This window comes from Typopeltis vanoorti, chromosome 9 (genome assembly GCF_054136105.1).
Source record: "Typopeltis vanoorti isolate ZY-2024b chromosome 9, IOZ_Tvanoo_1.0, whole genome shotgun sequence".
NCBI classification, from domain to species: Eukaryota; Metazoa; Arthropoda; class Arachnida; order Uropygi; family Thelyphonidae; genus Typopeltis; species Typopeltis vanoorti.
This window is the reverse complement of record NC_143557.1, coordinates 45,664,236-45,687,127: the sequence shown is the minus strand read 5'-3', so window position 1 is coordinate 45,687,127 and position 22,892 is coordinate 45,664,236. Positions and strand designations below refer to the sequence as shown.

Genomic DNA, 22,892 nt, shown 5'->3' with positions numbered 1-22,892 from the left:
GTTTTTGACAATTAAGAAATGGGCTGCCAAGTTTAAACATGGCTGTATCAGCCTTGAAGATGATCCACGTGAAGGACATCCAAAAAGTGTAACACCAGAAATCATTGATCATGTGCACGATATGATATTGGATGACCGCTGAATCAAAGTGCCTGAAATTGCTGAGACTATAGGCATTTCAAAAGAACGTGTAGGATATATTTTGCATGAAGAATTGCAAATGAAAAAGCTTTGTGCAAGATGGGTGCCCTGCTTGCTCACAGCAGATCAAAAACACACTCCCATGAAAATCTCTGTACAGTGCAACTTGGTTGAGAACAGTGCAACTATGGATGAGACTTGGATTCACCATTACACATCAGAATCTAAACAGCAGTCAAAACAGTGGACAGAAGCTAGTTGTTCAGCACCAAAGAAGACAAAGTCGGTTCCATCAGCAGGAAAGGTCATGGCAATGTTTTGGAATGCTAAAGGCATTCTGTTTATTAATTATCTTGAAAAGGGTAAAACAATAACCAGGGAATATTATTCCAATCTTTTAACCAGACTAGATGAAAAAATTTGTTGAGAAAAGACCCGGTTTGCAGAAGAAAAAAATCATCTTTCATCAGGACAATGCACCTGCCCACGAAGGTGTTTTGGCAATGGAAAAATGAAGAGATCTGCACTATGAATTGTTGGAACATCCACCCTATTCCCCAGATTTGGCTCCCTCTGACTTCTGTCTCTTCCCAAAACTAAAACTCTTCCTGGCTGGTTAGCGTTTTTCTTCGAATCAAGAGGTGATTGCAGCTGTAGAGGGGTATTTTGCAGATCTTACTAAGAACCACTACAGAAATGGGATAATGGTGCTGGAGCATCGCTGGAATAAATGTATTAGTCTTAAGGAGATTATGTTGAAAAATAAAAATAATTTTGAAATTATAAATTCGTTTTTTCATTGTTAGGCTGAGAACTTTTCAGACCACCCTCGTACGAATGCTTGGAGTACATTTGAGGATGCAAGAGAGCTGTATGTAAGAGATGTACTGCATTTGAATGAGAAGAACATAGGCATCTGGAGAGAATATTGTTCTTGGGCAAGTGAGAGTATTAGTGCAGGTAAACTAGAGTTGTTAAGGTGAATGAAAGGAGGGGGTGGTCTTTTGTGGGGGATAGATACTCAGGAGATTTGCATATGTATAGTGTTATATAGAGTCAAATGGAGTCTGGAAGGAGTAATAATAGGTATAGAAGAGGTGATTCACTAATGTTTCTCTATTCAGATGGCAAAGGTATCAGAAATAAATATATGAATTACTGGTATTGGTAGCCTCAGGCAGTCCAAAGATTACTGGAATCAGTGAAACATGGTTCAACGAAGATGATATATGGCAGGAATAGAAATAGAAGGGTATAGTGTATTTTGGTAGGTTGGAAGAGCAAACAAAGTGGTGGAGTATTGCTTATGATAAGTGATGAGTTTTGCCCTTTTATGGTGGAGAATATGAGAAATAATAGTAATGGGAGAGAAATAATACTAATGGTTATGATATTCTGTCCTGCACACCCCACATGGTGATGTGGGGTGTTCAGGACAGGATATTTAGTGGGATGTTGCATATGCCAGGGAAATAGAGCTTGAGGAGCATAATTGTTTAGGCAGTCGAGTTTGGCAAGTGCAAAATGAGTGATGATAATGGGAATTTTAACTACAGCAGTATAAATTTGGAAGATGAAACAGCATGTAGTAGTAAGGGAATGGAATTTTTTGGAATTCTTTTGGGACAAATGCCTCGGTCAACATGCAGTAGAAGAAACAAGAGTCTCAAGAGTTTTAGATTTGGTCCTGGCATCAGCGTACCTGATTGTAACTGAAATATCATTCCTTTCCCCAGCTGGAGGGAGTGACCATATGGTTTACTTGGGGATGAGGAGACATGCCAAAGTGTCAAGAAAAAAAGAATTTATGTGCAATTATAAGGTAGGTTATTATAATAATCTTAAAAACCAGCTTGGGACAGTTCCATGGATAAAAGAAATGGAAAGGCAAGACATCACCAGTGTCTTGTCTTTTGCATGAAACCACCAGTGCATGAAAACTAGTGAAGAAATGCTTATTATCAATAATTGTCAGTTTGTTCTATTTTTGATCTCAAGTGAAAAAGAGAACAAGTGTGGTGTAAAGTGAATGATGGATGATATCAAACTGGCACTACAGATAAAATGGTGGTTATGGAAAAAGTATAAGGAAAGGGGTGGAGAGAGCAGTTGCATGAAAAATATAAGACTTAGGTTAGGAAAGTGACTAGCATGGTGAGGATGGCAAAACTTGAATATGAGAAGAGATTAGTCCTGAGATCCCAAGAAAATCTGAAGGAATTTTTTCATTGTGTGGCCAGTAGGAAGAAAAATGATTGTGGATTGATGACATTGTTAGATGAAAATATTAGTAGAGAGACTGATGCAGAACACATTGTGGAGCTGTTTAATGATCACTTTATTGGGGATATTTAATTGTGGAAAAAAGGAGTTTATTAGTGGAGGGATGGAGAGAATTCAAAGTGCAAGAGGAGAGTGTATCACAAATACTAAGTTCTCTGGACTCTGGATGTCAATAAGGCAGTGGGAATTTTAGCACGTGCTTTAAGAAAATGTGCTAAGGAATTGAAGCTTTGTTGACTTAGCTTTTCACTGAGAATATAGCTATGGGAAAGGTGCCCAAGGAGTGAAAGGAGGGTATGATTTCTCATTTCATAAGGCAGTGGTAAAATGGAAGTGTCAAACTATAGATGAGTTTGTATTTCTTCTCCAGTTGTACATATTTTGAGAAATTAGTGTAAGATAATGAAGCGGAGGGCTGTGAAGAGTAATATCATCTAATGAGGGTTAGTATAGATTTATTAAGGGGTGCTCTTGTTCTAATAATCTAATTGCCTGTAATAATGAAGTAACAAGAACAGTTTATGAGGGAAAGGCATATACTGCCATCTATCATTTTTCGGGATTTGACAAAAGCATTTAACAGGATACCGCATGATAAATTGATATTTAAATTACAGCATATAAATGTGGATATCAGGTTAGTGAACTAAAGTGGGGGTTAACTGTCTGATGTATCAGAGAGTTATTGTTATTATTATTATTAACATCTAACCTCCATGGAGTCAGAGACTCATTGTGGGAGGTACACACTGTTGCACACAATGCTCATCCAACCATGCCTTAAACTGATTCAATGTGTCTACATTTTAAACACACTCAGGCAATGCTTTCCACACACACACCAACTACTCTCTATGCAAAGAACTTTCTCCTCACACCTTCCTTATACAGTTTTCAGCAATGACCTCTTGTTCACCCCTCCTCCTCTCCCATTCTATGAAAAATCTCTTCCATGTCAACCTGATAACAACCCCTGACTAGTTTATATATCTCAATCATATTCCCCCCCCCCCTTCCTCCTATTCATGAGGCTTTGCAATTTACATTCTCTCAATCTGTCCTCATACTCCACATTCCAAAGACAACTCACAACCTCTGTGAATCTTCTCTGCACTCTTTCAGACATATCCACATCACCACGAAAACTTGGAAACCAAATCTGTGCACAGTAATCCATATGTGGTCTGATTGAGGCCTTATATAATGGCATCATAATCTATTTATTTCTGCATGTCAGGTCCTCCACATCATTGCCATTATCCGATGTGTCATCTTCACAACTTATGCGATGTGGCCCCTGAATTTCAGGTTCTTCTCCTCCACCACTCCTAGATCTCTCATCTCCTACCTCCTTTAAATTTTCCCAACCAAGTGTATACTTTGCATCCCATCATTGCTTATCAAATTTCAAAACCTTATAATATGCAACTTTGAACTGACAGTTCCACTTACCTGCCAATTCATGCAATCTATTCAAGTCCTCCTGTAAGGCCATAACACTGCATTGCTCTTCCCAATTTTGCATAATCTGCAGACAGTTGCATATCACTAATTAAACTCATCCCAATATCATTAACATGCAAATTATAAAACAGTAGTCCCAAAACCTATCCCTGCAGAAAACCACTAGTGACCTTCCTCTTTTGGGATATTACACATTCCATGCTATTTCTCCAAGCTGTCTCTTATGCTTATCATAATCACCAGCCTTATAATTCCATATATATCCTTTCCTCACAGAATTCTACATATGGCTAGTAATAACCCAGATGATTTATTCATGATTTATTTATTTATTGATTCATATGGAGTTTCCTCCCTTTTCTCCCCGTCCTTTTTAAGACAAGTTGACCCCCCCTCATGTCAGGTTATGCATTTATGACTGTAGATCCATGTGTGTTCACTGACCCAGTGTGCCTGCTCTGAGGTACGAAAAACCAGAGTTTCTAGGTGAAAAAAATCTCTACCTCTGTATAAAACCAGCTAACTCATGTTTTGTTGAAAGAGACCAAATAAAGGTTCCTCAAACTATGGATGGGAATTGTAACTAGGTCTATCCTGACCAAAGGGCTTCTAGGAAGGGCACCTACTCTACAACTCTGTCTCCACCAGTTAATCCACAGAATACAGGAAACCACTGCTACCATCATCTACACCAGTGCCATCTACTACCCACCACCTAGTATTTTTTTTTTTTTTTTTTTTTTGTCTGTAAATTGCATATGTACCCAAGGTTGATTTTTCTGTATGCAGGATGAAAAATCTGAGTTTCCAGGAGAAAAAGCCTGCCACCTCTGTATGAGATCAGCTAACTCACTTCAATTGAAAAAAAAAAAAAAACATATGATGATTCTTCTCATAACAGCAAGAATGGCCTTTTCCAATTGAAGGACATGTATCATGCCTCCATAATAAACTCTGTAAACACGTGTCCTTGCACTGTATATAGACAGATATATAAATGTATACAGTATGTTCTTCCAGCTCTGGCCCTTCATTGTATAGTTATGTCTTTGGTAATATCAAGACAAAATGAGAAAAAAAATTATGTACTGTGATATATAAACTGTTATCACCTGGGGGGGGGGTACCTCAGTAACTATCAGCAAGCAAAACAAATTTGAAATCTCCCATCAGCAGGAGAGAGTGACCATATGGTTTTGACTTGAAGATGAATAGATATGCAGGAGTATCAAAGAGATGGGAACATATATGGAATTATAAGGTAGGTGATTATAATAGTCTTAGACATCAACTTGGGGAAGTTTCATGGAGGGAGGAATTGGAAGAATGGGATATCATTAGTGCTAGGAAATTGTGAAGGATTATTTGTTAGTAAGCTGTATTCCACAAGTGAAGAAGCGGACACAATATGGAGTAAAGTGGATGACAAACAATATTAACCAGGAGCTGCATGTGAAAAAGAGGCTATGGAAGAGATATAAGGAGACAGGTGAGGATAAGATGCATGAAGAATATAAGACACAGACCAGGAGAGTAACTAGTATGGTCACTCTCCTGGAAGGCAAAACTGGAATATGAGAGGGGGTTGGCCCTGAGATCCAAAGAATATTTTAGGGAATTTTTTAGCTATGTGGCTAGTAGGAGGAGAAATTACTGTGGAAGAATGACATTGTGTGATAGAAATGGGAATAGAATGACTGATGCAGAGGACATAGTGGAATTGTTCAATGAACACTTTATTGGAGTATTTCATCCTGGAGGAGTAAATGTTAATACTAGAGCGATAGGGCAGATTCGAGGTTTAGAGGTGCAGGAGGAGAGTGTGTTCCAAATACTGAGTACTCTGGATGTCAGTAAAGCTGTGGGACTGGATGATATTTCACCATGCGTTTTGAGAAAATGTGCTGAAGAACTGACAGCTCCTTTGACCTGGCTTTTCAATGAAAGTCTGGCTACGGGAAAGGTGCCCAAGGAATGGAAGGAAGGTAATGCCATTGCATAAGGGCGGTAGCAGACTGGAAGTGTCTAATTATAAGCAAGTTTGTGTGTCATCAGTAATTGTTAAGATCTTGGAGCAATTAGTGAGGGACCGTATACACAGATAAAATTTCATGTTATCTGTGAAAGTCGACATGGGTTTTTGAAGGGGCGCTCTTGTTTTAGTAATATGCTAGCCTTTATTTATTTATATAAAATTTATATACTGCCATTTTCTTGGACTTAGCGAAGGCATTTGACAGGGTGCCACATGATAATCTGATATTTATGTTGCAGCACATGAGTCTGGATGTCAGGTTGGTCAACTGGATTCAGGATTGGCTGTCTGATAGGTATCAGAGAGTTGTGTATGGTGGTGCAGTTTCAAGGAAGCAGAGGTTTACAAGTGGGGTCCCACGGCTTGGTACTGGGACCTATATTGTTTAACCTTTATATCAATGACATTGTTAACATTGTTAGTGGATTGCAGGGGGATATTCAGTTGTTTGTGGATGATGCAAAGCTAGGAAGGGTTATTAGTAATGTACTAGTAGTAGCCCTGCAAGAGGATTTGAATAAGCTGGCGAGATGGACAAATGAATGGGGGTTAGTGGTTTAATGCAGCAAAATGTAAGGTCTTGAGGTTTGGGAAACATCGATGGGACACTGCATACTCTATGGGAGGAGTTATACTGGAGGAAGTAGGGGAGACAAGAGATCTGGGGTTGATGATTGATAGAAACCTGAAATTTAGGGGACATATTGCAAAGGTGGTGAAGGTAACATAGAGGATTGCTGCAATAATGAGAAGCACACTGACCTGCAGAGATAATAAAGTTATCATTCTGTTGTATAAGACTGATCAGACCACACTTAGACTATTGTTCTCAGATTTGGTCTGCAAGATTCTAAGGGGATAAATTAACTGTGAAAAGGTACAAAGGCAGATAACATAGATGGTTTCAGGACTGTACAATGTTAGTTATGGGGATTGGCTGAGGGAATGTGGACTGCAGAGTTTAGTGGATAGAAGAAGGAGAGGTGATATGATTGAGACTTTTAAACTGTTGAGAGGTGGTTACAGGGTTGACACTGGGGAGTTCCTTCACATGGTTGAAAGTGGGAAGGAGTGATGACAATAGGCCATCCCTGGATGTTATGAAAGGAAACTGTGAGTAAGAGGGTGAGGAGTGGTTTCGTTCCTTGGAGGAGTTGTTGATCCATGAAATACATTGCCTGATAGAGTGGTGAGAGCGAGAACAGTCAGTGAGTTTAAGTAGTGGTATGATAGACTTAGTGTTTCCTAGGAGGGACCTCCCATGATGAGTATCAGTAGACTTTGTGTTTCTCAGGAAAGCTCCATGGAAGCCTGAATAATAATAATAAATCAGATAAACTGTTGTTCTTTAGCAGTTCCAAACAATGGCATACTAAAAGGAAGAAAAATCCATGGAATTTCTATTCTTTTGCATTTCATCTTTCAAATCTGTAACATGATGAATCCTTTTAATGTGTGTATGTATGTATATTTGTTTTTGTTGTTGTTGTTATTATTACTTGACACCTCCAAGGAGTCTCTGAGGAATCATCGCAGGTGGGCACTCCCCACCACTACACATCTAGCTGCCTCCCCTACTACTTAATTTTCCTATTATATTTATTTTTTCCTATTTTCCTATTATAATGTTTAATTTGTTCATTAAAGCTATAGGAAAGGATCTGAGAGGAACAGGTCATTTGTTCGCAGGTGATGCAAAGTTGGGTAGGGCAATAGTGAATGCAGATGATGTCAAAATTTTGCAGGATGATTTGGATAGATTGGAGGTCTGGGCTAAGGAGAATGGATGTCAAATTAATGTGGCAAAATGTAAGGTTATACATTTTGGGGTGAAAAGATTAGCAGCAGTTTACTACATTGGTAGAACTGTACTCCAGGAAATTGATGAGGCAAGAGATATAGGAGTGTTGGTGGATAAAGAGTTGAAGTTTAGGGGACACATTGCAAAAGTGGCCAAATCAGCTCATCAAATCACTTTGTTGCTAAAGAATACTTTGATGAGCAGAGACAAGCATGTTATTATTCCTCTGTATCGATCCTTGATAAGACCCTATCTCGACTACTGTGTCCAGATTTGGTCACCTAGGTTTCTTCTTGATGGGGAGGAGGTTGAGAGGATCCAGAGGCAAGTGACCAAGATGATAGCAGGTCTGGGGAATGAACCTTATGAGAACAGGATTTGTGGGGTGCAGAAATTTGTTGATAGGCGGAGGAGGGGAGATATGATTGAGACATCAAATTATTGAAGGGTTTCTATAAAATTAATTCAGAAGATATTTTTGAGAACAGGGCTGGTGGTGGGAGGACTAGGGGGACATCCATGGAAGCTGGGCAAGAGTGTGGTTAGTAAGGGTGTTAGAGCTGGGTTCTTTACTTTTAGGTGCTGAATTAGTGGAATAAGCTGCCAGAGTCTGTAGTGGGTGCTGTGACAATGAATGAGTTTAAGGCAAGGTATGATAGATACTGTGTGAATGTCGAATAGTTGTGATGAATATGATTTGGGGCCTCCCTCGATGAGTCTAAGGACTCCCTGGAGTTGCCTGTAATAACAATAATATGCAACTACCATCAGCGGCATCTACTGCCTATCGCCACCAGTATTTTCAGTCTGTAAATTGCTTGTGTTCTGAAGGCCGATTTGCCTGTACATGGGATGAAAAACTCCAGTTTGCAGGAGAAAAAATACTGCTTACCTCCATATGAGATCAGCTAACTCACCTTTAAATGAAAATGTCCATATAAAGAATTATATGAAGAATAACTGAGTATTTATTTATTTATTTGTGTGTGTGTGTGTACACTAGTAGACTGATGTATTGTAATCTGTTCTTATATTTCAGCAAAATTACAAGAAAAAATCTGTTCAAGTGTCAAGCCTGAAATTTTAACACGGCATCATTTTCTTTATGCAAAAACCTTTGAAATCATGGCTGAAACGATCATCACTGGTGATGGAGATTTATTGTTGCAAAATATTGATTCTACAAAAAAAAGGAATTTGATGAAAGAAGTAAACTGTGAAACCAATGAGGTTGGCTAATTTTATTTATTTAAATGAACTTAAATCGAAGTATTTAGTTGGCATGTTGCATTCAACATGGTAATAGAGAAATTTATTATCTAAGAGCTGACAGTTTTAAAATAAAATCTTCTTAATAAGGTACTTCCTACAGAATTTCTTACTATTTTAATGATATATAATTATTTATTACAAACTTAACTCTCACCTACGGGTTATTACATTCTCCTAAAATTCTTTTTATGCATTGTATTCAAGTTATAATCTATTTTATATTATTAACTTATTAGAAAATATCAAACAACTAATTTTTTTATTATTAAATGATCTTCCTATAGTCAGTAGTCTACTGAGTCTGTCAGGCAATCTTCTCAACAAACCCCTTATATATATTACATACTATACCTAAAATTTATTCACACTCTTCATGCCCCCAATTCTTTGCAGCATCATATCTCTCATTCATCACCTTCTAAATGTAACAGTAGAAGAAAAAAAATTGATAGTAAATATTTAGATATATAGAAACATAGATAATGTATACATTATTTAAAAAAAAAAATCTATTCAGCAGTTTTGTGCAAAATATTGGTAGTGTTGAGTAGAGAACAGTGGCATATTTAGGTATAGGCCTGGTCCTAGAACGGCAAATTTTGACGGGTGGCAGAAATTTCCAGGCTCTCGTTTTTGTAATTATAACATGTTCCTTATATGCTGCATCTACTCTCAAGTAGAGAAATATTTTTCTTTTCCTCATTGTAAGTTTAATCTGCAAGCATATTGGCATGTAATCAGGTTCTGCATAACTATACAGACCGAGACACGTGCACGGAAAGCTACTGTATTGTTGTTGGTAACTTGACACAAAGGCAATAGAGATCGCGGTCAGGAGAGATTGATGCTAATTAATTTTGTGTCGGTATTATTCTTACTAACTGTAACAACTTTTCCTTCTTTATTATTTCGAATTCAAATTAAGATTGTTGATTGTTGCCCTTCCTTCAACTCTTTAGTTCAGTATCCTGATATCTTTGTGGCAGTTAAGACGTGCTAATTCTGAAATTATTTTTAGAGTTTTCAGTGTCCTTGTCATATGTTGTCATCAGAGTGGAGGTAATACTGTTTTATTGTTTTGCTTTTACAAAGTTAAAAATTGTGTAAATCATTCCGATACTTCCTGCATGTTTTAAATTACTATTTTAATTTTAAAACATAAGCGATGGTGGTAGTGAATATAAGAAGAGGAGAAAAGAAAAGGAAGTGAAAATTAATGAAGTAGTATCAAAGACAAGAAAACTGGACAGTTTTTTTGCGTCGGTATCTGCTAATAATAATTGTGATTTGGAAAAAGAACAAAAAGTGGTTGAGGAGATGGAAATTGAATCTGTTTCAAATGACATGCCTACAACAAATCCCAACAATTTGGCAGCACAGGTGATAGTGAGTAATGACCCAGCTGAGTGGATTCTAAATGACGTAACATGTGAGTATATGCAGTTAACAGGTTTCCACAAAATTTAGACATTGATCTTTCAAAATCACAAAGAGCTTATCCTTACAAAGTAAGACATGTTTCTAAGAAACTCATTGAGAGGAATCTGATTAATGGCAAAAAATAATAATAGATTTTCTTGTTTACTCTCCTAGTACCAGAAAGATCTGTGCACCTTGTTGCCTTTTTGGTGGAGGGGAAGCTGACAATAGTCACTTTGTCAGTGGATTTAATGACTAGAAAAATGCAGAAGTACTAGTGAGTCATCATGAGAAAGCAATTAGTCATATGAGCTGTCTGATAGCTCTGAAACAAAGAGCAAATCTTGCAGGGAGAATTGACTTACAAATAACTCAGCAACTGGAAAAAGACGATATTAAGTACTGGAAGGCGGTGTTACAACAAGTAGTTGCATTTGTAAAAACATAGGCCAGTAGAGGACTTGCTTTGAGGGGAAAGGATGACATTTTGGGTTCTGTGCATAATGGAAATGTAATGCTGTGTCTAGAGTTAATTAGAGAATTTGATCCCTTTCTTGCTGAGCAGATTGCCAAAAGTGGGAAAAAAGGAAAAGGTTTCGTTTCCTATCTTTCCTTTGCCACATATGAGGAATTTATTAAAATAATGGACAAGAAAGTAATCAAATTTATTGTGGAAGAACTTAAAATAGCTAAGTACTATTCCGTAAGTGTTGACTTAACACTAGACTTGTCTCATGTTGATCAGCTGTCCTTCATTGTACAATATGTGAAAGCACATGGAACTCCTGTGGAGCGTTTCATTCCAAACGTAAGTCACAAATCTGAAGAGTTACAAGAGGCGGTTTTGACTTCACTAAACGAGCTTGGAATTGATATAACAAATTGCAGAGGACAGGCATATGATAATGCTAGTAACATGTCAAGCAAGTACACAGAACTTCAAGCAAGAATTCTTGAAATAAATCTATTGGCAGAATTCACATCGTGCTCTGGACATTCTCTGTCTCTAATTGGTACTTGTGCTGCTGAATCATGTCTGTACTCTTCCGCATTTTTTGATGTCCTTCGAAAACTGTACATATTTTGCACATCTTCAACACATCAGTGGAGTGTTCTAAGAAAGCACCTGGAAACTTCTGCAAAAGTAATCAAATGTCCTTCACTTACTCGTTGGTCAGCTCGTGATGATGATGCCTGTCAGAGTCTTCGTGAGGGATGGAAGGAAATAATTTCCACTTTGTCCGAAATTGAAAATGACACCACTCAGAAGAAAGTTATGCGATGCGAAGCAAGCGGGATTCTACGGCAACTTCAGTCACTGGAGGTTGGGATCATGACCTGCCTATGGGGTGATATTCTCACAAGAATGGAGCCACAAGCAAGAAATTACAAAGTTTAAACATTGATATAGGAACTGTGTGTGAACTGTACGGGTCCCTCGAAGAATATTTCAAAGAACTAGAGTTACTCTATGAAACCTGTGAAGAACAGTGCAAGAAATTTAGTGGACTTGTATGAGGAAGAGAAAAAGAGGAAGAAAAAGCCCACCAGGTTTTTTGACGACAGCACAGATGAAAGTAACAAAAATGAAGGCGATTACAATCCATCAGTCGGTTTCAATACTGACGCTTATGACACAATTTTTCACAGTCTCTCATTTGAAATGAATTGAAAAAAAGTCTTATGAAAACCTCTCGAAGGAGTTCCGGTTTCTCACAACAATGCATGTAATATGTGAAAGGATGTCATAAAAGGGGCAAAAAACTTCAAGAACACTTTTCGACTGATATTGAACCTGAATTTGTAAACGAATATCTGTACTTCAGAGTGCACCTGAAATGAAGTGGCCTAGAAATAAATACATTCCTAAAACTTCCATAGAAAATTCGACAGGAAGCCCTACAGAGTATATATCCCAATCTGGACACTGCTGTTACGATTTTTCTGTGTAAGATGGCAACAAATTGCTCAGCTGAACGATCGTTTTCCGCCCTCAAAAGGTTGAAGGACTACCATAGAACAACTATGACAGAAGTAAAGCTCAGCAACTTGGCAGTTCTACAAATTGAGTGCAATATTACAGGGGCACTGGACTACGAGGACGTGATAAATACCTTCACAGAGCGAGCGGCAAGACGTAGAATATTCTAGAACATTTTGGGTGAGTCATAATATATACACTGTATATATATTTATATTACTAATTTACAATATAAATAGGTATGCATCTAAATCAACATGTTCATTGAATATGAGGGACGGCACTTTCTGCGGGCCTAGGGGCGTGAAATACCTAAATACGCCACTGGTAGAGAATAGAATTATTATTACTATCATCATTATATTATTGATTATCCGTATTTGCACTTCAATATTTAATTATTGCTAACTTTCTTTGTGCAATTCTCTTAAGATATCTTGATTCAGTTTTCTTAATTATAATTTAATTAAATAAATAAAATAATAACCAAACTAATCATATTGATGAAAAATTTTAATCATTATAAAAAATAAAAAATATATGCAGCACTTCACTGTAGCTTTATAAAAGAATCTGTTAGAATCCAACTCAAGATTTCATTGTATATTATTATTATTATTATTACCACCCCAAGATCTCATGGAGTCAAAGACTCATCTGGGAGGTCCTTTGATCACACACACAACCCATCATACCGTGTTTTAAACACACTCAAACTCTTTGCAGACACCACATTCTCAGGCAAGGCATTCCAATCATTCACAACTCTGCACGAAAAAAACCTGCTTCTCACTCCCCTACTCACACCTTCTTTATACAGTTTCCAGGGATGACCTCTGGTTCTCCCCTGATCTCCCACTATTCTCTGTAAAACTTCTCCAGCATTGATCCTATAACAACCCCTTACCAACTTGTAGGTCTCTATCATATCTCCCCTCTTCCTCCTGTCCACCAGACTCTGCAAATTACATCTTCTCAATCTTTCCTCATACTCAACATTCCAGAGGTCAGAAACTACCTTAGTCAGTCTCCTTTGGACCCTTTCCAACATCTCTTCATCCTTCTGAAAACCCGGTGACCAAATCTGGGCACAATAGTCCATGTGTGGCCTAATCAAAGCCTTATTCAGCGGAACAAGAATCTCCCTACTTCTACATGTCAGTGTCCTCCGCATCATTCCCAGAAGCTTTTGTGTTGTCTTCACAATTTTGGTGATGTGTCCCCTAAATTTTAGATCCTTATCCACTATCACCCCCAGATCTCTTATTTCCTCTACCTCCAACAATATATTCTCACCAAGCATAAATTCTGCATCCCATCTTTGTTTTCCAAATTTTAAAACCTTACATTTTGCAACATTGAACTCACATCCCCATTTCGGTGCCCAGTCACACAATCTATTCAAGTCTTCCTGTAAGTTCACAACATCTACACTACATGGTTCGTCTCAACTTTGCATCATCTGCAAATAACTGAATATCTCCATCCAAATCTTCACCTGTATCATTAATATACAAGTTAAACAGCAATGGACCTAAAACAGGCCCCTGAGGCACTCCACTAGTGACTTTCCTTTTCCTGGATATCGCTCCCCCATACACAACTTCTTGATACCTATCAGATAGCCAGTCTCCAATCCAATGCGCCAATCTAATATCCAACCCCATCTGCTCTAGTTTGACTGTCAACCTATCATGAGGTACTCTATCAAAAGCCTTTGCAAAATCCAAGTATATTACTGTATATCCTTTTCCTCTGTCCAAGGAAGTAGTCACTTTATTGTAATAAGTAAGTAGATTACTAAAACATGACCTCCCTTTAGTAAATTCATGCTGTCCATCAAAGATAATACCATTGTTATCAACCCAACTCTGGATCCTAGTTCTCACAAGCTTCTCCAACAACTTGACCACAACACCTGACACACAGATAGGCCTATAGTTTGATGCTTGAGTTCGATCACCTCCTTTATGAAGTGGCACAATCTTGCCCTCCTTCCACTCCTTAGGAACTTGACCGAGTGCAAGACTCATATTAAAAAAATATGTCAAGGCAGATGTCAACTCCCTGCGCATTCTTTCAGAATACGTGGTGATATATTATCAAGTCCCACAGCCTTATTAACATCTAGTTTACTCAACTCCCCATACACCTCTTGCTCACCTACAGTCAGTCTCTCCTCCACATCATCAACTGCTCTCAATCCCTCCATGAAGTCACATTCACAAGATTGAAAGATCTTTATGAACTGCTCATTAAGTATCTCCACCACACATTCTGCATCAGCTGTCTTTATACCATTTTCTCCAATCAATGTCATCCTTCCATAATTATTCTTTCTTTTGCTGGCTACATATCGAAAGAACTCCTTAGGATTCTTTTTTGGCTTCATTAGCCAACTGCTGTTCATACCTCTCTTTACCTACCCTCACCAACTAAGTCACCCTCCTTGCTTGTTCTTTGTAACCTCATGGAATTGGTTATTTCCACTTCTCTTATGCTGCCTCCACAATGCCCTTTTTCTCTGTATCGTATGCTTAATTCTTTATTCATCCATCTCACACCCACCTTATTTAACCTTCTCACCCTTGGAATACATTTAGACATTGTATCTACTAAACAGTTTTTGAAAATCCCCCAAGCTGCATTGATCTCTTTTCCAGCTAACTCCTCATTCCACGCTACACCCTAAAATATTTGTGCTATAATCAAAAATTTTTTTTTAAATATATGAAGGACCATAGCTATTGGGAAATAGATTGGAGAATGAGAGGAAAGGATGAAATGGCAAGATAGAAATGCAATTTATACCATTACTAAGGGATAACTACCTGAAACAGAATGTGATGCATCTACTAAACAGTTTTTGTTAATCCCCCAAGCTGCATTGATCTCTTTTCCAGCTAACTCCTCATTCCATGCTATAATCAAAAAAATTTTTTAAAATATATGAAGGACCGTAGCTATTGGGAAATAAATTGGAGAATGAGAGGAAAGGATGAAATGGCAAGATAGAAATGCAATTTATACCATTACTAAGGGATAACTACCTGAAACAGAATGTGATGCATCTACTAAACAGTTTTTGAAAATCCCCCAAGCTGCATTGATCTCTTTTCCAGCTAACTCCTCATTCCACGTTACACCCTAAAATATTTGTGCTATAATCAAAAAATTTTTTAAAAATATATGAAAGACCGTAGCTATTGGGAAATAGATTGGAGAATGAGAGGAAAGGATGAAATGGCAAGATGGAAATGTAATATATACCATTACTAAGGGATAACTACCTGAAACAGAATGTGATGGATGGGATCAAACATTTAAGATTGCTGGATCTGGTAATAGCATAAGAAGATGTATATATATAACCATTATAGCAACTCTGCCAACAGTTGGGGGAAGCAGCCATTCAGTCTTGTGTTAAGAGGTTGTGAAATACACAGAATTTCTAGTAGGAATGGTGTATATGGAACTACAGACCCCAGTGATTATGACAAACTTGGGAGGCATCCTGGATCGGTGCCATGGCATAGAAAGCTACAAGGGAAAAATATGAATAGTGCATGGAAAAGCTAGAGATTATTTAACAGAAGCCGTTTCAAACTGCATAATAACAGTCAGGAAGATAAACCAAATGTAGTTAAATGGATGAATAGACCATAAAGAAGGAGCCGCAGGGAAAAAAAAAAAAAGAAAAGAAAGAAAGAAACCATGTGGATAGAATATAAACAAAAAGATGATTGACATGCTCATGAACAATACAAAGCACCATGAGGAAGGGTGACTAGCATGGTAAAGAGGGCTAAATCAGATTTTGAGAGAAAATTACCAGAAATGAGAGTAAATCTGACTTTTACCAACTTCTCCAGTACTTCATCCACTATTCTTGGATGATTTGCCAACTTCCTGTAATTTGCCACCTGTCTTCAAGCTTCATTTATGAATTGGAACTATTTTGCCTCTCTTTCAACTCCCTAGGTACATCCTAGAATTGGGACTTAAATTAAGCAGCTTGCTCAGAGAAGCTGAACTCCTTTGCACATTCTTGCACTGTGTGAGCTGATATCCCACGTAATACCATAGCCATAGTTGCATTAAGGTTCTGCAATATCATAAGCACTTCCAATTTGTCTATCTCTGTTCTAACACCAGTCATTATCACATCTGGCACTTCAGTATCTCCACCTGGAGGCACACCTTCACAAAATGATCATTCAGTAACTCATCTATTTGATTCACTCCTGTTACTTCCTCACCATCAGCGCTTGACTTGTATAGTCACTACCCATAGTCCTTCTTTTTACTCGTAGTGAAAGTACTCCTTGGGATTCCCTTTGACGTTCTTGCTTGTGCTTTGTACTTTTCATGAGCAGCTGATCATCTTTCTCTTTATATACTCTCCACTGTTTTTTGATTTTTCAGGAATTCCTGCTTAATGATGCTACTCATCCATTTGCTCCTATCTACTTCATCATCTTGACTCTGGGTATAATCTGATACTGCTCAGTTCAAATTATGGCACTACTCTAAGCCAGCGCCCATGTTTGTCACAAGCACCTGCTTTGTAATTACATGCACTATCATTTTAACTGAATATTCTTTATGTCTGGCAATTCCACAGCTCAAGCCTACATGATTGCTCTCCTCAGTTGCAGGAAGTGTGAATACCTTGGTTACTACTAAGTTCTCTGTTACTAAACCCAGCACTTACAAATCTCAAGTTCCCTCCACAATGTGTTGTCTTAGGTTATTAACTCTTAGTAGCTGTACAAGTTCGTTTTCCTTCTTTTGCTACAACAGTACTGTTACTCCTTTCAATCTATGTTCCCACAGTTAAAGTTCCCCATAATAATTACTCATCCTGCACTAATTGTGCTATGCCCTCCATTCTCCCTTGTATCGCTCTTTCCAGTAGTAGCAACCAGCTATATATTTCATTCTGTTGACCTTTATCACACACCAAATAGCCTCAAGTTGTACTGCCCTTTGCATACCGGTTTTCCTATTATACTCCAACTGTACTTTGGCTATCATTAACAAATTTGCTCCCATATTCCTCTTCCCTCTATCCTCTCTGAAAATACAAAATCCTTAGGCAATTTCTCTATATTGACTATATCATTCTCCATCAACAAAGTCTTACTAATTCCTGTAATTTTGGCCAAGTTGAACTAACTGATTTTGAAAATTCCTCCCCCTGAATTCTTAATACTTCTGGGAATGATATGTATAAACTGTAGTATTCCCCCCCCCCACACACACACACATCTCATGTAGATTATCTTGCTCAAGTTCAGAACCTAAGGAACAGCATTTAATCATGTGATCATTCTCCTGTTCACTCACATCTAGATTGTTTGCACCCACTTTCCCACATTCCCAAATACTCTAAATAGAGCAGGCAATCCTGTTTATATAAAATGCTATGTTTGTTGAAGTGTGTTTTTTCAGCTGAAGACAGCTTAATCTCCCTGACTTTCACCTTGCCTTCCTGTTTATTCATTTTAATGAACACCATTATTTATTATATTATATATAAAATTATCAGCCTATTTTTTTTCTGCCCACTGCAGGGTGAAAGCCTTTCCCATTGCTGGAGGTTTTGGATCTACTACTCCCATGGTGACCCAGTCCATATTAGGAGAGGAGAGTCACAAACATCCATGTCTACGTAGGATTCGAACCCACAGCCTCTTGGCTGGAGAACGGATATGCTAACCACTCGGCCAACCAGGCCAGCATTATATATATATATATATTTTTTTTTTTTTTTTTTTTGAGTAAATTTAAAAGTTTTAATAAAATTAAAAACAGTGGACAAAATAGTTCAGTACATATCTATAGTACTTTGGGTAGATTAATTATTATTATTATTATTATTATTACTACTTGACACCTCCAGGGAGTCGATAGACTCATTGAGGGAGGGCACTTGCTCTACAGTTCTCTGTCTTCACCAACTACAATGAACTAAACCAACGCCATCTACCACCACCACCATTAGTATTTTCACAGACAATCACAAACGTCCATGGCGGGATTCGAGCCCACAGCCTTTTGGCTGGAGAGCGGATACGCTAACCACTCGGCCAACCATGCCGGGTGGTTAGCTTATTAAGTTTAAATAAAACCATGAGCTCTACTATAGAGACCTAATATACAACTCTTTCAAGTCATGTAATGAAAGTGGCATAGCAGTCTCACATTGACATTCTCACTCATGCCTATAACTTTAGGCAAGGTTGCACTAACCAATGCCAAAATCTCCTGCCTCTTATTCCTGATGCTTCTAGCATTAGTGTATATAGAAACTGTAGCATTTCCTTAGGCCCAACCGACCTTTACATTCTGAATAGACTATCCTTTTTGATATTGTTTCATGAGAGATTAGATTCTGCATTTTTTTTTTTTTTTTTTTTTTTTTTTTTTTTTTTTTTTTTTTTTTTGTTAATTCACACACTCATTCACTTCATGGGAGCCTTCACACAGACACCCTTTTGCATCTGTCCTAATTTCTTTATTTTCCCTGACTCTGCACTTCCATACTCTCAGTGAGCAAAGCTCCCTCTAGATGCCTAACTCTGAATCCATTTAAGTGCAGTCTGTCAGTATTGTACAACTCTTTCTGTTCATCAAACTCAGGCATCATCAAATTCCTGACATGTACCCTCAAGGGGTGTACAGGATATGATAGTACTACATGAAAAATTTACATCATTACTAAATTCCTATCTACAATTTTCCTCCAAATCAGTCTGTTACTTATCAAGACTCCAACATTATCAGATCTTATATTTCTGTCGTCTGAGGCACTTTGTACCCTATCAATCCACCTATATCTTGGTCTTCCTCTGGGCCGATTTCCTGCCAACCTGGCAGAGAACATTTGTTTTGCTAATCTTTCTCGCCCATTCTGTTTAAGTGAGCATACCACCTGAGATTAGCTCTGCTAACGCATTCCTGAATGCTGACAATGTCAAGTTCTTTCCTAATATCCTCGTTTTTAATATGATATTGCCATTGATGCCATGTGTTCATGCCTCTAATCTTTCTCAGGACTCTCTTATCTGTGGTCTCTAGTCTTTGGTCAAGTGTTTTACTTCTGGCAATAAGTAAAAAACTCGGGCAATAAGTCCATAAATCCTACATCATTCCTTCTGCATGACCTGTGTATTAATTCCTTAGCTGTTGCCACCATCTTTCTCAGTTTGCCTCTATCATGGTGTGACAGCAAACTCGCAACCTTCATCTTCTTTTGCTTTTTTTTTTTTTCGTTTGCTTTTACCTTTGTAGGTGTATTCAAGTCTGTCTATCCATCTCTCTCTCTCTCTCTCTGTAAATAACAGTAAATAAATGTTTTAGTGAATTTACTTATTGTAGCAAACTGTCAAAAATGAAAGGAAAAAAAAAACTTCCAGTATTTTAGGAAACCTTCCATTCCATAATATAACACAACTTTATTACTTCCTGCATTTGCTCTGATCTTTCCAGTACTTTTATTTAACAATCTGAGTGTATGTATATAGCTATGAATCTGAATTTCTAATTTTATAAATCTAGTAAAGAAAATTGTAAAGAAATGAACTATATTGTTTTCTAGATCATACCGCACCTACTGAATGCTAGTTTTCAACATCTAAAAATAGCAATTCCACCAGAAAACCAAGAAATGGAACATAAGCAGGATACAGTGGTCATTAGGAGATCAGAATCTTACATGAATCTTGCTGTTTTTTGTAATAAATATCTAAGACAGCGGGAAGGTAAGTTTTATTAAAACCTTGTTAGGTTGCAAACTTCAAGTTTAACCTCATATTATATTATATATCTTAAGTTTTGCAAAACATTAAAATGTATCTTTAAAAGTACCATATACTTGCTTCAAAATAGCTCAACATTTTTTTTTTTTATCAGCTCCGATCACTGTATTATCTATTCTCAAAAGAATAAGTATATATAAAAAAGTGTGCATATTTTTCCTTTTAAAAACATGTTTTATTCAAGAAATGAGTAATATGCTGATAGTTTGGCTTGTAATTATTTTGATTATTTGGATGCATGCAAGTGTAAGGATATAGGAGTGAGGAGTAATAGGTGGAATATGAATTTCATTGCCAGGTATGAGACCACTGCCCTGCTTATTGAGGCTTGAAGTGGCTTGAAATAGCTCTGTTTGGTCTCTAGAGCAGGGTTTCTGGACTATGTAAAAAATAAATAAAATACAAAAAAAAAAAAAAAAAAAAATTGATAAAAATGGAAAGAAAAAAAAAATCCTTAGCCCACCCACAATACAAAATGTACTATAGGTTTGCAAATAACCTTTCATGGGCGGGAGCAACAAAAAAAAAAAAAAAAAAAATGGAATGTTTTATTAGTAATCATGCAAAGATATTATTACCACAGTAATAATATCTTTTAAAAGCTCTCTTTGATCTCTAGAGCAGGGTTTCTGGACTATATAAAAAAATTAATTAAAAATACAAAAAAAAAAAAATAGAAAATTAAAAAAAATAGAAAATAAAGTAATTGTAGAAAAAAAAAAAAGTAATTATCATTTAGGATACAGTCAATTCTCACTATTGCAAAACTCACCAAAACTAACATCTTGCAATCACCCTTTGTCTGTTTATGTACATGACACTGTCCCCAGTAAAATTACAGCAATAGTGCAAGAGAATTAAATGTTTCCTTGGGTATCTCAGTGAGTCAAAGACTCGATTAAGAAGGCCAATACTAATCATCATACACATAATACCTCTTATACTTCACACTTATTCACAGAAAAAAGCACTCACACCATCTCTAGCAACCCGTTCCACCCAAATATTACCCTTTAATCAAAATATCTAATTCTTACACACTGACCACATTCTTACAAATTTCTAGAGATAATCTCCACATCTCTATCCCCAAGCTGTATAAGGAGGGTCTGAGCAGGGGAGTGAGAAGCAGGTTTTTTGCATTTAGAGTTGTGAATGATTGGTATGCCTTGCCTGAGAGTGTGGTGTCTGAAGACACCACACTCTCAGACAAGGCATTCCAATCAATTCCTGCTTTGTATTGAAAAAAAGTCCTTTGTCTTATTCCTGTGAATTCCTTTTAATAGCTTATATGGTGTTATATCCTCCCCTTCCCCCTTTTTTTCCTCTATGAATTAATCTTTTTAATCCACAGACCTTTAGTCTGTCCTCATTAGGAGCATTTGATACTTTTGCAACTTTAGTCACTTTCCTCTTAATTCTTTCCGCTTCTCCACCTCCAAGAAATCCAGGAGACCAAATCTGTGTGTGTGTGTGTGTGTGTGTGTGTGTGTGTTGAGATGTGGCCTTACTAAAGCTGTGCAAAGAGGAATAATAACCCCTTCCTTATCCCTGCTTGTCAGTATGTTCTTGAATAACAGGGTAATCCATTTTGCCACTTTTGCATACAAACCCTTTTGCAGTTTGCCCTCTAAACTTCAACTTCCTGTCGGCAATCACTCCCATATAACTATCCTCAATAATTTCTTTTAGTTAAGTTTTGTCAGTGTAGTACATAACTTGGCTTATGCACTTTGCGACGAAGCAAAGTGCATAAGCCAAGTTACCTACTTGGTTTATGCACTTTGCCTACATTAAGCTGGCAATCATTTTTTTTTTTGTACCCATATGGCAATTCTGTATAAATCCTGCATTATCTTGATATCATCTTCATTAATTATCCTACTACTCAGTTTTGTATCAACAATAAACTGGATATTTCTTGATAAATCCTTTCCCCTATATCATGTATATACAAATTAAATAGCAGCAGTCATCTAACCACTAGCCACCTGCTTTCCTTTGGTTTCAATTCCCTCTTATATTATGGTTTAATCAAATAAAGACAGCACAAAGAATGAATTAATCACAGGGTTTATAGTCCCAGTATTTCAAGGTATAAGAATTACCATTTCTCCAATCTTAGAGTTTCACATAGCCATACATATTTATTGCAGTGCGATTGGTTTTTGAAATTTGCTAATTTCAAAAAAAGTCTTTCCTGTTTGTATGTAATTTGAATAAGCATATTAGTTTTCTTCTATTGCACTGGCCTTGTTGACCAAATGGTTAGCATATCCATTCTCCAACCAAGCAGGCCACAAGATCAAATACCATCATGGACATGGATGTTTGTGATTGATTGTGATGTTTGAAATAAATTTCATCATCCAGTTTGAGAATACTTCCCTGCTTATTGGAGGCTTAAATTGTCTGGGAAAAGTTTCCTGTTTGGTTTCCAGATTATATAAAAAATTAATACAGATAGAGAAAAAAAATATGACAATTAATAAACATCCTTAGCCCACTAATGTACCATAAGTTTACAATCTATAGTACATGGATACCATCAGTGATGCCCAATTCAACTTTAGAAGCTGTTTGGGAATGAGAGAGGCTATTTTCTGTTCTCATAAAATCTTATTCCAAAAATGTAGTGACCAAAGCAAGGAAGTATTCATTTGCTTCATCGAC

The 22,892-nt window shown here is 37.2% G+C and overlaps 1 protein-coding gene across 3 annotated transcripts in view; it reads left to right on the top strand.

Moving 5' to 3' along the window:
* Positions 1-22,892, top strand: part of LOC150103013 (DNA-dependent protein kinase catalytic subunit-like) — an 847,149-nt gene that overhangs the window by 599,607 nt on the left and 224,650 nt on the right. For all 3 annotated transcript variants that reach the window (XM_090397444.1, XM_090397443.1, XM_090397442.1), the window contains exons 40-41: positions 8,764-8,954; positions 20,000-20,162. In XM_090397444.1, the coding sequence (XP_090253570.1) occupies positions 8,764-8,954; positions 20,000-20,162 (354 nt within the window). The remainder of the gene's footprint in view (positions 1-8,763; positions 8,955-19,999; positions 20,163-22,892) is intronic.